At 50.5% G+C, this 16,012-nt stretch overlaps 1 protein-coding gene across 7 annotated transcripts; it reads right to left on the bottom strand.

The window, feature by feature from the left end:
- Positions 1-520: 520 nt before the first annotated feature.
- Positions 521-15,425, bottom strand: Tchp (trichoplein keratin filament binding). 7 transcript variants are annotated; one of them, XM_063225827.1, is made up of 13 exons: positions 15,286-15,425; positions 12,999-13,192; positions 11,788-11,998; positions 11,164-11,220; positions 9,322-9,390; positions 8,491-8,664; positions 7,653-7,765; positions 7,436-7,502; positions 5,376-5,548; positions 4,709-4,790; positions 2,781-2,966; positions 2,264-2,505; positions 521-1,281 (listed from the first exon to the last, which is right to left on the bottom strand). In XM_063225827.1, exons 2-13 carry the CDS (start codon positions 13,190-13,192, stop codon positions 990-992), a joined length of 1,860 nt encoding a protein of 619 aa, XP_063081897.1. In that variant the 5' UTR covers positions 15,286-15,425; the 3' UTR covers positions 521-989. The 7 variants fall into 7 exon arrangements, with proteins under 7 accessions (XP_063081897.1, XP_063081898.1, XP_063081899.1 ...); XM_063225828.1 differs by lacking the exon at positions 15,286-15,425 and adding an exon at positions 14,982-15,258; XM_003477918.5 differs by having other exon boundaries at positions 1,062-1,281; positions 2,264-2,407.
- Between the last annotated feature and the right edge of the window lie 587 nt (positions 15,426-16,012).

The following is a 16,012-nucleotide window of genomic DNA, read 5'->3' as shown; positions in this document are numbered from 1 at the left end:
ACTGAGATATGGAATCTTAAATACAATGTAAAGAAAACCAAATGTGATCATTGCTGTGGGAACAGCAGCTCTTTGTAGAGATGAATCTGGTACTGTATCATGGAAGAAACTGGGGGCTGCTCCGCAGTTCTGAGTCTCAGCTGCTGTTCAGGTTTAGCTCCTTCCTTTGGGCACAGACATCCCAGGATGCTATGTGCAGCTGAGACTTCCCAAGACACCACGGGTCCCTGCTGTCACATCCCTGCTTCTAAAAGGCTTGCCGACCAGGTGAGCTTCTGAGGCTCAGTGGCTGTGTGCTGGCATCACTCCTCTGCGTTCGATGCTCTATGGGGAGGCTAACAAAGTTTTTCCTGAAGGGGAAGACTCACTTCTCACCACCTCCCTTCCCACCATCAAAGTGGGGGTTCTAATGTATTCAAATCCTTCCTTTCCAGAACACAAAAGATAGGACCTTTTGGGACCACTAAATAAGTAGACTTGAAATAAACTGCAAGACTTACAAGCCTGTTTTCCACAGGAGTTTATTTTATGGTTTTTTTTTTTTTTTTTTTTTTTTTGGTACTGGGGATCGAACTCATGACCTTGCGCTTACCAGGCAAGTGCTTGAGCCATTGAGCTAAATCTCCAGCCCTTTATTTTAAAGAGTAGAAAATTTATTGAAGAAAAGGCACGGAAACTAGGAAACCTCCTAAGACACAGGAGGGGTGCTGACTGAGTTGTCCCAGAAGAGTTTAATTTAAATGGCACCTTTAAACACTAAAAACTTGGGCAGGGGATGTAGCTCAGTGGTAGAGGACTTGCCTAATAGGCACAAAGCTGTGGGTTTAATCTACAGCATTGAGAAAAAAAAAGCCAGCAAAATAAAACTTCCAGCTCTAGCCAGACTCTTCATTAAGAGGTTGAGCACTAAGGGTGAGACATTAGGCAACCACAGAGCTGTCATGGACACAACTTGTAGCTTTTAGTATCCATCTGGAACCCTGCATTATTTATAAACCCAGGACTGTCTGACAGCACTGTAACATGAGCCTGTAAGAGGCTTGTCTCGGATGAGAAAGGCAGCAAAGGGCCACTCCCGGTGCTGCACAATCACAGCGCTGTATCATCCGCTGGGCGTCGATGCCCTCGATCACGCACCTGGCCAGGCACGGCTGAACATGCCTGACCATAAGCAAACCCCGCATGACTCCGGGTGGCTTTGTGGCAGAGGGCTCAGCATCCTTCTCTGCACTTAGGGTACCAAAGCAGTCAGTCCCAAGCAATTCTGGGATGTCCATAAGGCTGAGAAAAGAAAGAAACAAAGACTGATCAGATCAGCAGCCTCTAAGCCATTGGAAATGAGCCTCATTTTAACTAGGAGCCTAACATGGGCTGGGGATACAGCTCAGGGGCACAGTGCCTGCCTGGCAAGCGCAAGGTCCTGAGTTTGATTCCTGGTACCCCCCCCCCCGCGCGCCCCAAAAGAGCCTAATGCACGGTATAAATGATGACTTTCATCCTAAGCTGTAAATGAAACTCTTTATAACTCACCCTAAGAAACATCTTCCTCCACGCTCTCTGAAACCCTGACCCCGAGACACTCACTGCTGCATGCTCAAGCGAGGTTGGAAATGCTGCTCCCTGCGCCTCTGAGCCCTCTGTGTATTAGGGTGTTAACATTCTACTGCAAACACAGGACCTGCTCTTCCTCCTGGTTCCTTGACTACCTGATCATGAAGCAGCCCCCTTTCTCTGCAGCACATTTTCCTGGAAGATGCATCCTAGAGTCCCAGGGGCCCTGGCTTAAGGTGGGCAGAGGCCCCAGTCGCCAGCACCCTCAGAGGACGGGTGACAGCCTTTGCCTCTCTTTGCCCATGATGCCCCCTGCAGGGGTCACTCAAGTACCTCAAGGTACAGGAGGGGTGGAAAGGACCAGCTGAAGGTGACTGGTCAAAAGGCAGGCACTAGGTCTCCTGGCTTCACTGATGAGCAGCCAGGACCCGGCCCACTGTCACCTCTCACTAGCTGTGGCCTCAGCTCTTAGAGCGCTGCTCTTTGTCCTCAAACAAGGTGGGTGGACACACAGCTCACTAGGCAGGACTCGGCCTTTGAGCTGCAGTAGCAGCAGAGGAAAAGCACCTTGAGGACAACTGAACCAGATCCTGTGTTAAGGCTGCCTGCCAGTCCAACGAGAGAAATACAAGCGAAGAGGGGAAGGAGGGACCAGGACACAGAGCCGAGCCAAACACACGGCTGTGGTGGCCGCCACCTGGCCAGCACCTACCTTGGGCCGGTAGCCCTGCTCAGCCATGATCTGAGCTTCCTTCTGCAGCAGAGCGTCAGAGAGCTGCTCTGCCTGCCTGGCCTCCTCCGCCTCCTCCTCTGCCTGCCGGTCCGCCTCCCAGGCCTGCAGCTGGCGCTCTGCAACCTGGGCACCAAAGAGAAAGCCCTGCCTCTGAGCAGAAGGGGTGCTGGCAGTCCTCGCTGTGCTGGAGGAAGACAGCCAAGGGACAATGATGGCAGGTACTGGAAATGGAAAGAGAACTTGGGACTAGCAAAGGTCACGTGGTAGTGTGGAAGGCGGCACGTGTCTGGGAGAACCCACTGTGGCCCAGTGACCCACCGCTTGGGGACGCAGACAGCATAAACGGCAAACTGCGATGCTGACCCAGCACTCGCCAGAAGCGAGAGCCCTGGATTGAAGCAGGACCCCCAGGGAAGAGGCCCAGCACATGGCAGCACTGGCCATGGGCTCGGACCCTGCTGTGCTGCTGCCGCCTCCGCCCTCGGGCTCAGCCCACCTGGGCCTCCAGCTCCTGCTTCCTGGCGGACTTCAGTTCTTCACCCTCCTCTTTCATCCGCCGTGCCGCCTCCCTCGCCTCCTCCAGATTTTGAATGAGCTGCTCCCTGTGTCTTAGGGATTCCTCTTGGGCCCGTCGGTTCTGCTCAATCTTCTCTTGTATTTGTTGTTGCCTCCCTGTTAGAACCTGTCCTCAGCAGACAGGAAAAGGAAGATTTCCATTTGACTCGCTGTAGCTCTATCAAGACCCAGCACAGTCCTCGACCTCAATCCGTCATCCACGGGCCAACCTGGACTACTGGACGTGGCCAGAGGATGCTGGCCACGTTTGCCAGGGTCCAAAAGGCACTCTCCCCAGTATACACTAAAGGCAGGTTGGGTACTATGGGGAGACTGCTGAGTGCCAACGATGTCAAAGGAATCAAGCTGGAATCCTCCATGCAGGCACAGAGAACCTTCGAGGAATAAAGTGAGGCTCACAAATCTGGGTTCAAAAAAAAGGGGGAAAACCCAGAAGCCTCACAGATGACAAGAGGTGGGGTGTGGGTGGTCCTCCTGACATTCTGGATTTAAGTCTATGGCTCCAAGCGGGACAGAAACATGCTGTGTTTGGGATGATGTCCCACCACCAGCCCAGACCACGGCCGGGACTTGGGAACTAGGAGGTCAACAGCTGTGTTCTCAGGAGGGGACACATAAAGTGACCATGACTGGGGGTGTGAGGTTTAAATGGGGAAAATCAAAAGCTATGGGGTAAGGTGAAAGTAAAAATCAGTTAGATGTGGTGACATAATCCTGTAGTCCCAGCACTCAGGAGGCTGAGGCAGGAGGATCACTTCTAGCTCAAGGCCGCCTACATAGCGCATTCACAGCCAGCCTGGACTACATATCGAGACCCTGTGTCACTAAACAAAAATAAAAATCCAAAGTGAGAAGTCACCAACTAGGGACCCAATGTCCTGTGGGGCACACAATGCTGTCCCCTTCTGAGCACTCTTGACAATGGCTTCCACTGCAGGGGTGACAGACACTCCCTGAAGATCACCCTGCCACGGGGCCCCTTCCACCCGTGCTCTCTGGCTCACTTCTGCTCACCCCAGAAGACTGTCCTTAGAAGGGAGAACTCTTCACACGCCAGATGCTCCCTGGAGTGTTTTTTATAATGGCTCAACATAAAAACCTGAACACCCACAAGAAGGGGCTGGAAAAGCAAACCACAGTGCGTTCCCGGGATGATGCCGCAGACGTGGTTCTTCAATGATGCACCAGTGTGTTAAGCAGCACAGTATAAGCAAGCGTACGTCAGAGAGAGGTCACGCAGAGAAAGAGGAGCAGAAGGAACGCTGGCTGTGGGAAGGGCTCCGATGACGTCTACTTTCTCTCTGCTCTTTCCTTCCCCCCTGGCTCCCTCACTTTTTTCTTTTGTGACACTAGAGATCAAACACAGCACCTTGTGCATGCTAGGCAAGTACCCTACCATTTTACTTCCTCTGTCTTCAGGATCCCTTCCTAATAAGCTTACATTCCTTTTACAATGACTTTTGTTTTGTGTATCTTTTTGAGGCAGGTCTCACTATGCAGTTCAGGCTGGCCTTGAGCTCACTTTGTAGCCCAGGCTGTTCTCAAACTCACAACGATGCTCCTGCCTCAGCCTCCTGAGTGCTGGGATCACGGCATGAGCCACCATGCCTGGCTACAGTGACTTTTAAACCTCTTTTAAAATAACCAGAGAAGGGCTGGGGATTTAGCTCAGCGGCATAAGCGCCTGCCTTGCAAGCAGGCAGTTGTGAGTTTGATCCCTGGTACTGATTAAAAATAAAAATAAAAATAAAAAAATAACCAGAGGAGACTGCTCCCAGAATGTGTGGCGGGATCTGAATGTGACCACCGACTCCCACACCCATCAGAGCCCCGCGCGGCTGGGATTACCTCGCACATCAGTCTGTCCCTCGCGCTCCGCTCCCGGGCCCACTCCGCCTCTCGCTTTTCCCACATCTCCTTGGCCTCCTCCCTGGGCAAACACAAACAGATGGCAGGGAGGGAACCAGAGAACACATGGTGCCAACGTGCACGTCTGCTGTGGGCCAAGCTTCAGGTAAACACACCCATGCTAACTTTTTAAAGACAGAGCTAAGGGTGCACTCGCAGGTACTGTTTGTTATCTGAAGTATGTTCAGTTACCTTTTCACACCTCCGCCCCTTACAAAAAGCCCGAATGCCAACTGGCCTTGCAACTGTTTAACAGAAGGGATGAAACCTGGGCAGGAGGAGAGCACCTGGGCCTGGGCCCTGTCACCACACACCTGCAGCCACTGCTAGCTCATTCTGGTGCAGGTAGGTGACCTCCTCCAGGCCCCCTGTCCCACACACCTGCCTAAAGACTGCCCAGCACTCAGCATGGTACCTGGCTCGGTGAGACTCACTGAACAGCGAGTGCCAGGGATGGAATTTCTTCAGTCTACTTGTTTAACCCTTAGGGCCCAAGCTGGGGGCTGCAGCAGCAGCAGTGTGCATCTCCAGCTCCAACTACTTGGGGTATTTCAGGGAACCAAACCCAAGGCCAGGAGCCTGTGAGCATGCGGCGGTCAGCTCTTACCGCAACAGCATCTGCAGCTCTGCCTCGCGTGCCCGCTCCAGCCGCAGCTGCTCCTCGATGACCTGCTTCATGTAGGCCACATCAGCCACCGCCTGCTCCCGCCTGGCCGCGTGGACGCGCTGCTCCTCGTCCTCCTTCTCCAGGAGCGCCTGCAGGATCTGCTTGTCTGCTTCCTATGGGGACAGTGCGGACATGCGAGCCTGCTCCTCTGGAGAAGCCCACTCCTGCACACGCCAGGAAGCACACTCAGGACCCCACGCTCTCCACGCAGGGAGGGAAGGCTCCACCTCTCTCCAGGACACACTCACAGAGGGGTGGTTCACACACTGCGAGGGCTTCAGAGCTTTTCTCCAACTAAAGGAAGAGTCCGTCTCCACCACACTATGTCCTCCCCCACCCCCCTGGACACGTCTGGTAGCACAGTTTTTTAGAACACACCTTGCAGCATTTGCACATCGAAATATATACACTGCGGCAACACAGACACATAAAGATGTGCACAAACTGCTCCCTGTAGCTTTAAGAAGGAAAAACCAGAAATGCCAACATGGCCATTCAGACTGGTCAGTTCAGACCCAACCATGTGCAGACCCACAACAGAGTAGCATGAAACAGGGAAAAGATGTGCTGGAGCAGGAGTGGGGGGCTTGAGGGGGGTGGGGGTCACACTCAGGAACAACAGTGACGCTGCCACCTGGTGGTCTGCTCTGACCAGAGCAGGCAGGGATGGCTGGAAAAATAATGGGTTGCAAGTCATGAGGTTGCTCATTAAAATAGGTAACAGGAATGCCGAGTGGGTACTTTAAAATTCCTATTTAAATATCCTGATCTTAGCTTTGCATGAAGGCACAGGCCTGTAACCCCAGCACTCTAGGAGGCCGAGGCAGGAGGGCAAAGTCCAAGCCCAGCCCGAGCAGCTCACTGACTTAGCAAGACCTTGTCTCAAAGCAAAAAATAAAAAGGGCTGAGGATATAGTGTAGCACAAAGGCCCTGGCTTCAATCCCAGGACTGTAAGACACAAACGAAAACCTAACCTTTTAAAACTATAGAGGTACTGTTAGGCACGGTGCGGAATGCAACTTCAAGTACATTTAAAAATCAAAGGGAGGGGCTGCGGATTTAGCTCAGCGGCACAAGCACCTGCCTTGCAAGTGTGTGGTCATGAGTTCGATACCTGGTACTGATAAAAAAATGAAAGACAAAAAAAAAAAAAAAAAAAAAAAAAAAAAAAAACCCAAAACTCCAAAGGGAACCAGGTATAGTGCTACAAACCTATAATCCCAACACTCAGAGGGGGCTCTGGCACTCAACCACTCTCCCAGCCTCCATTATTACTATTTTTTTTTTTTTTTTGTCTTTTTCCTTTTTATCGGTACCGGGGATCAAACTCACGACTGCCTGCTTGCAAGGCAGGCGCTTATGCCGCTGAGCTAAATCCCCAGCCCCTCATTATTATTATTATATGAGCGTCTTACTGAATTGCCCAGGCTGAGCTGGAACTTGTGATCTTCCTGCCTCAGCCTCGCATGTCGCTGGGATTACAGACATGTGCCAGCTAATTTAATGTTTTAATGCATATACATACTGTGAAATGATTGCTGCATTAGAGCTAATTAATATATGCATCAAATCAAACACCTTTTTTTGGTGGCAAGAACAGGTAAGGTCTCCTTTCTCAGCAGGTGTACTTTTTAAGCAGTGCTGGACACTGAAGCTAGGGCCCTGCACCTGGTAAACATGTCTCTACCACTGAGCCACACCTTCGCCCCACGAGTACACAATACAAATTAACTACATCAGATCTCCATATTTACTCATAACTGCAAGTCTGCACCTTTTTTGGTACCAGGGATCAAACTCACAACCACGCACTTGCCAGGCAGGCGCTTAGGCCACTGAGCTAAATCCCGGGCTCTAAAGTCTGCACCTTTGACCAGCAGCTCCCCACCCCCTACCTTTCTGTTTTAATTCTGATGAGAATGTATTACATACAGAGAAACAGAAAATGCTTCACCTCAAAAGAGGGTGGAAAAATGCCTAGAGGTTCACTCAGACTCACCAGTTCCTCTTTGATCTGCTGTGTGCGGCGGTTGAGCTGTGCATTATACTGATGTCTCAAAAAGCGCCTAAACATGAGTAAAACACAAGCCGCCTTCAGTGCCTTGCGAGGAGTAAGGTGGGGATGAGACAGCCGCTCACGGCGCTGTTTGCTCTGTAGTTCCAGGAACCCAGGGCAAGCCGGGCAAGGACAGGGGCTGCCTGCCTGAGACGCGCACCCCAGCTCCGCCTTCTGCCGGAGGGCAGCCATCTGCTTCCTCTCCTCCTCCAGCCTCTCCAGCTCCCACCGCTGCCTCAGCAGGTTCTCCTGCTCCTTTTTCAGTTTGCTTGCCTGTGATTACAAAAGTAAACCAGATGGAGATGCTGGCAACCAGATCTTCCGTTCCTCATCTCCATTTTTGGTGGGCACTATACAAGGGTGTCCTGGCCACCATGCTGCTCAGGATCCCGTCCATCTCTAGGGCTCTCAGCCCCTTCGTTGTCCCATCTCAGCTGAGCCACTTCCTCCTGCAAGATCCTTTCGTGGCCCCGTGGACCTCCACATTCCCTGTACTTGACATGTGTCTCCTTCACCCGACACAGCAACCACTGTGAGTAAGGACTGCTCATGCTCCATCTCTAGTGCCCAGAATTACTGGAAGGTACCAAGCATATAGTAGCTAAAACATTCAGGCCAAAGGGAATGAGAAGTCAAAGGATGGGGCTTCTAAAGCAAGCTTCTCGGGGAAACTGAGCAGTGTTGTCAAAAAACAGCCTCCTGGGCCAAAATCTGCTACCAGTGGAGAGTTGTGCACACAATCATCCAACTAAGTCACGCCTGCTTAGTGCACTGGAAACCCACATTCTAAGACCCTTGAAGGTTCTTACACCTAGTGGGACGGGGACTGTCTCCGGATTTTAGGGTCCTAGAACCTGGCATACAACCGAGGAGCCCGGGAGAAGCAGAGGAGAGCCCAGCTGCTGGTGCAGCTCTGGTCACCACCCAGCTACAATCTTCCTAGACAGCAGCTGAATCTGCATTTCACACTCACAGGCACCTCGAGGGCTAGAGCTTACCTCCATCTCCTTCAGCTTCAGCTCCTCCATCTGCTGCAGCAGCACCTCGGCCTGCAGCTTGTCCTCCAGCTGCCTCCTCTCCTCTTCTGCTCTCATCCGTTCCATTGCTTCCCTTCGAGCCGTTTCATACTCGTTTTCGTACCGCTTGTTCTCCTGCTCTTCGGTGGCTTCTTGCTACGAGAGGCCCCATGAACCTGGGAGGTCAATACCTGTAACCTGCAGCCAGCAAAGCCCCAGCCCTCTGTCTCCATTCGGCGTGCCGCAGGGCCCAGGCAGGCTCAGTGAGCCCCTCTCCGGTGCTGTGCGCCTGGGCAAGGGCGCACAGAGGGGCTCCAGAATGTCAGCAAAATACTTTGCAAGCTGAACCTGAAGGCAAAGCAGTAGGTGCCTGGCATGGGCTGCTGTCAAGTCAGGGGTGAGTCTACCATGCTAATTTCCTCAAACAACTCCAGGGATAAAAAATGCCCTTGAAGACATGTGTTCCACCTGTCACCTACCAGCCTAGATCACCTGGCCTTATTCTGCGTAGGGAATGATCATCTAGGATCCTAAAATGCATAACAGCAAACATCCACTTTGTTTTAGTATTTTTGTTTGCTTGTATGTTTTTGTACTGCGGGGATCAAACTCATGACTTTGCGCTTGCCAGGCAGGCGCTGTGCTGCTGAGCTACATCCCGGCCAAAGCACTCACTATGAACACATGGTGAATTAACTGAGAACAGCCTACTCCTCAACGGGGGTCAGAAACACTGCAGACAGGAAAACTCAGAAGCACAGAGACAATCTCAACCTCTGCATGTGGGATTATTTCCAGGGCCACGCATCACACCTGCTTTTTTTCTTCTTTCTGTGATTCCCAAGCGTTTACCACATGTTTCCGATGGAGGTCCATCTCAATCTGCGGATGAGAAGGGGAAGGCTGTGTCAATCTCCTGGGCCCACGTGAGACATACTCACTTGCAGGGGACAGTGCACTGCCTTCTTGCCGCCCACTAGGACATGTCTGTAACCTCCCATTCTGAGGACTCAGTGGCCCAGGTGTCCAGTGAGGGGTCGCAGAGTGACCGCCACACATGGTCTGAGCACAAGATAATCAGAAAGCCACTGGAACCTCGTGAGCTGGAACAAAGAAACGGAAACTTTTCTCCCAGTAGCCCTGGGAGTCAGCAGGAAGCGTGTCAGCAGACACTGACATGGAAATGCAGTTTCAAAAGGCCACCTCTTGTTGGTCTAATGCACCAGGATCCGGGGAGCCAGCTCGGTACAGGACAGCTCAGGGCCGAGCTTAGCTCAGCACTCGGCCTACAAAGCAGCAACTGTGACTGCTTGCACTCGCCGTGCCCATGTGGCAACAAGTCTCACGTTACTAGACCAGAAACTACTAGGAAGAGGTGTAAGCTCTGAGAATGTTTGGGATTGGAAAATGAATTGCAACACTCAACTCAAAGTGTTTCTTTGGAAAATGTTATGTTTAAAATCTGTCTAACCAAAAATGTATTTGTAACTAACTTGAGTGTTCTGAATACTTTTCTGAGTAAATGACTTTAGAGGATCCACCGGAGACCTCAGACGGCCAGGGAGAGAAGTCCTCCTTCAGGTCGGTGCCAACCACGCAACACTCAACAACACCTACATCAGGGGTGGTGAACCTATGGCATGTGTGTTTTTCTTTGAGGACAAAAGATGTTAATGAAGGAGTTTTGGTTGTTTTGAAACTAAAGCCTCAGTATTTAGATTTAGTTATAGTGTTGGCACTTTGTGATAAAAATGGGTTTGGGGTTGCAGTTTGGGCACTCGTCTCTAGAAGGGTTACTGTTACTGACCTAGATGCTCCAATTACTCAGCAACTAGCACCTTCCACATCTAACTACAAAGCAGTGGTACCAAACTCATACGAAAACCATGAAGCTGAAACAGATGACACCAGTAATGGGATCAGCTCCCTCCAGCCCATCTCTGCTGAGTGATGCCCCAAGGCAAGACACCCCTCTCCCTGTTCCCGGCTACCCCAGTTCAGCCCTCTCCCCCCCAGTCAGGCTGCTGCAGCATCTTCTCCGACACCTCAACATTCCTGCCAGAGGGCTCACCTGTGCCCTTAGCTCTTTTGTTTTTAAGATAAGGTCTTACTATGTAGCTTGGGTTGGCCTTGAACTCATGGTGCTCTTCCTGCCTCAGTCTCCCAAATGCTGGGATTTCAGGTATGTACCAACATGCCCTTACCTCCCTGTGATGTCCTTCCTCACACAGCCACTTGTCACAACTCATGCCTGAGTCTAGCAGTCACCTCTATGTAAAGGGTCCTTGCCTCACCTCGATGCTGGTGGTTCTTCCTTTCAAACTCTTCCCTGACCTGAGTTGGGGGCACTGTCCCATGCCCACCTGCTAGTACCCAGCAGTCTTCACTGGCATAGTTGCCCTTTGGCTCCCTGCCTGGATGGTGAGCTCCAGGACCATGGCCCACAGGCAGGTGCAGCAGTGTTAAATGAGCATCTGTTCACCAGCTGAATGAGCCACTGAGTCTTGTCTGTACCAGATCTGCTGCCCGGTGCTCTTTTCAGGTGCCTGGAAGTTCCCTCATGTTTCAGTCCAGCACAAGATTCATGTTTAAAAAAACCCCAAAAACCTGATTTCATCTATGCAGGAAAATCAGTAGCAGATTCTTGATTTTCACCTCCCGAAGCCTTGGGTTGTTCTGTTTCCAGTGCTCATACAAAAGCCGCTCAGCAATCTACCAAGAAAACAAAAAGGAAAGCCTAAAGTTGCCTTTCAAATCCATCCGCGGTCTGAATGATCCACAGTAGAGGTCAGTGCAGGACAAGAGCGCCTCTGCTCCCAGGCTGGCCCTACACCGCTCTTCCAGGCTGCCTGCCCTGTAACCGCAGCTCTGCAAGCCAGCGGGCCTCTGAGAAGGACGGATGGTGCTGACAAATGACTCTTGCAGTGGTGCCAAAAGGAACCAAAATCTGATGCTACAGACGGGTCCTTTGTAGGGAGTCCCCAAATACACAGCAAGCCAAAAAGCATAGGCTGGGCTCACTGTTCCACACAGCTACTTTGGAAGAGAAAATATCCCTGCCCCAGACCTTTGTGGGACCACAAAACTGCAACAGTGGTGATTTAGAGACTAAAGTGAAGACAGCTGACTCCCAAGAAACACTCCCTACCCAGGACTGGGAGGCGCTTCTGGCTGGCTCCGTAGTTAGCTGGTGTCTCATCAGGCCAGAGTGCCCAGGACATGAGCCCTGCAGGCCAGGGCTGCTCCTACTGCGGTCTCCTTAGATTCTCTGACAGTTACCAGTTTCCTTTGCTCTTCTCGGGCCGATTTCAGATCCCCATGCCGCTCCCGGATTCTCCTTTCCCTCAAGTTCATGCTAAGCCTCAGCTCCTCCAGCTCCTTGACCAGCAGGTCCTGCTCCTCCAGCATAAGCTGCCTGAGTCTCTGGCGTCGGGCCTCCAGACTCTTCCTCTTCTCCTCCTTCAGCTTCTCTCGCTGGTAGGCGTACATGCTGGGGAGAAAGAGCACGTGATGCGTCACTTGGGTTGTAGCCACAGTCCTAACAGTGACACAGAAAAGTGCCTCCCCAGCCCTGCCAAAGTGGAGAGAGCGGGTCACAGAACAGTATGCATATTAGAAAATCTTATTTTTGCAAAAAGAAAATAAGAGGCTTACATATGCATGCAGCAGCTAGTTTTTTTCAGTAATTACTGCGTGCCATGTACTATATATGGGTAGTTTTTATATAACCACTTAACCTTGCAAGTTAAGCTCCACTTCACTGCTGAGGAAACTAAGGATGATGTATGAAGAAAGTGATACAACCAGTAGCCAGGATTTCCATCTGGGTCTGACTCCAAAGCTTATGCTTTTCATCTCCATGTTTTCACATGTGTCGCTATGAAAAATCTTGTGTGTATTTAAACATAAATGCAAATAGGAGGAAAAAAGGAAGGAGGGATATGTGCCAGCCTGTGGTTCTTTTTGGAGATGTGGGGTTACAAGGATTCTGATTCTATCAAACAAACTTCTGTATCACTGCATACGTGCATGCACGTGTGTGTACACACATGTGTGATGTTTATTGGAGACTGGATCAAGGCCCTTCATAATCCCAGCCCCTTTTAACTTTATCTGAGACAGGGCCATGCTAAGTTACTAAGTTGCCCAGGCTGGGCTCAAGCTTGTGATCCTCCTGCTTCAGCCTCCCAGAGCGCTGGAATTACAGGTGCATGCCACCATGCCTGGGTTCATCTTATATTTTTCAATATAAATGCATTACTTCACTGATGCTCTTTTTTTCCAATTCCCAGCTGGGAAAACAAGACGCAGGCATGACCCTCTGTGCACGACGCTGACAGGCGAGGGTTTTGTGCAGGTACTCATGCTAGCTGGTGAATCCTTGAGAGAACGTATTGTTGAGCCATACTCACTGGACCCTTAAAGCCACACCCCCTGATCATTAGGTGGCCCCGCCACCTCCACCTCCTTGGCCGGTACTGCACAATTACCTCCGCTGGTAGGAGTTCTTGGAGCTCCACTCTGCCTGCTTGGAGCTGCAGATGTTAGACACCCTAAAGTAATGGCTGTTCTGCTCCCACTGCTGCCGAAGCCGGGCCTCCTGCTCTCGCTGTCGCTGTCGCGCTGCCTGTTGATCTGGGAGCCTCCAGCTGCACCAGTAGGAGGGCAGCGTGGGGAGTGCCATCTGGGGAGCGGGACAGTTAGGATAAGAATGACTGCAAAGCCAAGAATCACCACCAGGTGGCCTCATATCTTTAGGTTGGAAGCACAACGGAGCCACATGGAGGCACACTAATACCCACATGGGGGCTCCACTCCATATGAATCATAAAAACCTTAGACTGGGGTGGAGACATCAACATTTTTTAAATAATTGGCATCAAGGTGAAAATCATCAATTTAAATAAAACAGGACCATACCCAGCAGTGGGCCAGGTATTCTAACGGATGCCACAAACAGAGATAGGGATTGGCATAGCAATGGAGAACTAAGCATGTTGGGAATTTTTTTTTTTTTTTTTTTTTTTGGTACTGTGGATGGAACTCACAACCGTGCGCTTGCAAGGCAGACGCTTATTCCTCAGCCCGGGAATTTTTTTTTTTTTTTATGTTGGAAACTTTTATGCTGTGTTAAATAACAGGAACATTAGTATGCACTAATCACTTATTAACATATACCATATTTTCTCATTCTTTTTTGGTGGTGGTGGGGTCTTTTTTTGAGACTATGCAGTTCAGGGTAGCCTTAAATTCATTTTGTAGCCTAGGCTGGCCTGCAACTCATAGGGATCCTCCTGCCTCACCTTCCCAAGTACTGGGATTACAGGCAACCTCGACCAGGCCCAGTACTTTTCTCATTCTTAAAACCAATGCATTATTTATTAAGTGAAGAAATTCTAGTTCAGAGCTGAAATGATTTGCCCAGGATCACAAAGCCAGGAAGCAGAGCAAACAAAAGATCTGGGAACTTAGATTGGTCTAAGACGGGAGCCTAGATTACACAGCAGCAAAGGGCTGCCAGCCGGGACCAAAATGCCCAGCCACTGGAAGCTCACAAAGACCTGGCCTGGATATCACACATGAAAGTGTCCTGACCTACCCTGGGGGAAGATGGAGAAACAGTGGAGAGAAATCACATTGCCTGGAGACGCTCCCAGACCCCTGAGAACAGAATGCATTCTCTACTCCAGACACCACTTCCCCAACTTCAAAGCTGGCCCGTGTGCAAAGTATACCCAGTGCTTGTTTTATAGACAGCTAAGGTAAAATGTTATAGGCAAGCAGACAGGGTTGGGCCCTCAAGGGAGTCAGTGACTGGAGGCACATCCATTGAAGGCCAGGCCTGAAGATACAGACTGACCAGGCCTACTTGCCTTACCAAGGGATAAAAAATTAACTATAATTAGTATCACTTGCTCCAATAAAATCTAGAAAGCTATCAGTCACCCAGGTGGGTGACCAGGATCTCCTGACTCATTTCTTCCAAAAATGGCCCTTGTTCTTGTTCGAAATTTCCACGGACACTTGCTTCCCCTTTAGATCAACACTATCGAAGTGGCTGTACTTGTCATCTTATTGGCTGATCATAGTTTTGTTCCATGTTGTAACCACCTCAAGATTTTGCTCTAAAAATTCTCCTCTGAGAAGTGGGCTCATTGGCAACCCATTCGGGACCCCCTCTTGTCTCTCAGGAGCAGTCTCTCCCAATAAAGTTTTCCTATTCTTAACCTCCGCTATACCTTAGAATTCATTCTGTGATTTTTGGGGAACGCGCACTGAAGTCTGGCCGTCCCCGACATCTAGCAGATTGGGAGTTACAGTACTTCTTTTATCATATGTAAGTCTGTATCACCTGGACCGGAGTCTGGGGGATGTGTGATAGGGCTGGCTAACTTCGAAAATCTCAAACGTAGAGTACTCAAGATCCTGGGCCCAAATGTCTCATCTATGTTTTAAACTGTAGTGGGACTAACCTACTTTTTCCTTGCCCTGAAAAGCCACCAGTGGATAAATCTTTGCGCCACGAGTCAGTCCAGGATCAGTCACCAATCGGGGCTGCTTCCCCGAACCGATCGATAGAATCCTTCCCAGGTTCCAACACTCAACTGTGACAAAGAGTTTCAAAGATAGTGTCGGACCAAGGGAGTGCAGGAGCTAAGAACAGGAACCCAGGGCTCGCGTCTTCCGGTTCCCGCCAGCGCGCGGCGGCCTAAGCCAAGGCCTTGCGCGTACCTCCCCTGATGCGGGCTGCCCTGGCAGCGCAACCTCTCAACTCACGTTTCTCTGCACACTGGAGTTTTCGAAGAATCTCCTGATCGGGGCTCTGCAGGCACTCACCCAGCCAGATCAACCCCGCGTACCTCCTAGATGGCCCTACAGCAACGCCAACTGCACCCGGGCTTGTTGCCGTGGCAACGGGCCCGACGACGGTGTCCCGCGAGGGCCAAGCCATCTCCAGCGCGATACTGGCTGCGCAGAGCAGAAAAAGACTGTGGGTTTTTTTCCTAGCGCCCTCTAGAGGTCATGGTGTGAGCTTAATAGCAAACGCGTTGATCCTTGAAATAGAGACAGATAGAGGGAGAAAATTAGTTCCTACAGCAAAATTTTGGGTGGTGATAACTTGGGGAAGTATAGAGGAAGAGACGGAAGTGAGGATAAAATATAAGAGCTAGTGGTTCTCAAACATGGCGGCACAGAAGAATCACCTAAGCAGCGTCTAAAAATTGGTATACCCAAACCCCAGACAAATCCCATCAGATTTCTCTAGGTGTCTTCAATGTACAACCAAGACAGAAGAACCAACTGACCCGCATAGTCACAGCGGTTGGTAACTTTCTATTTTAGTCTTACATTGGTGATGGGTTCGAGGTTTTCCCTCTATTCATGTTTTATAACTCGTATAGGCTATATGTATTATTTTTTGTATCAACTATTTCATTAAAAAGAAATAAAATGTGACAGCGGTATCAGTGGTAGAGTGTATGCTTCGCATGCTGAGGCCCTA

The sequence above is a fragment of the Cavia porcellus genome, unplaced genomic scaffold (genome assembly GCF_034190915.1).
Source record: "Cavia porcellus strain 051 isolate PalLab524CR breed Dunkin Hartley unplaced genomic scaffold, mCavPor4.1 scaffold_16, whole genome shotgun sequence".
NCBI lineage: Eukaryota > Metazoa > Chordata > Mammalia > Rodentia > Caviidae > Cavia > Cavia porcellus.
Note: the sequence above shows the minus strand (reverse complement) of the source record. Positions and strands in the feature narration are given on the sequence as shown.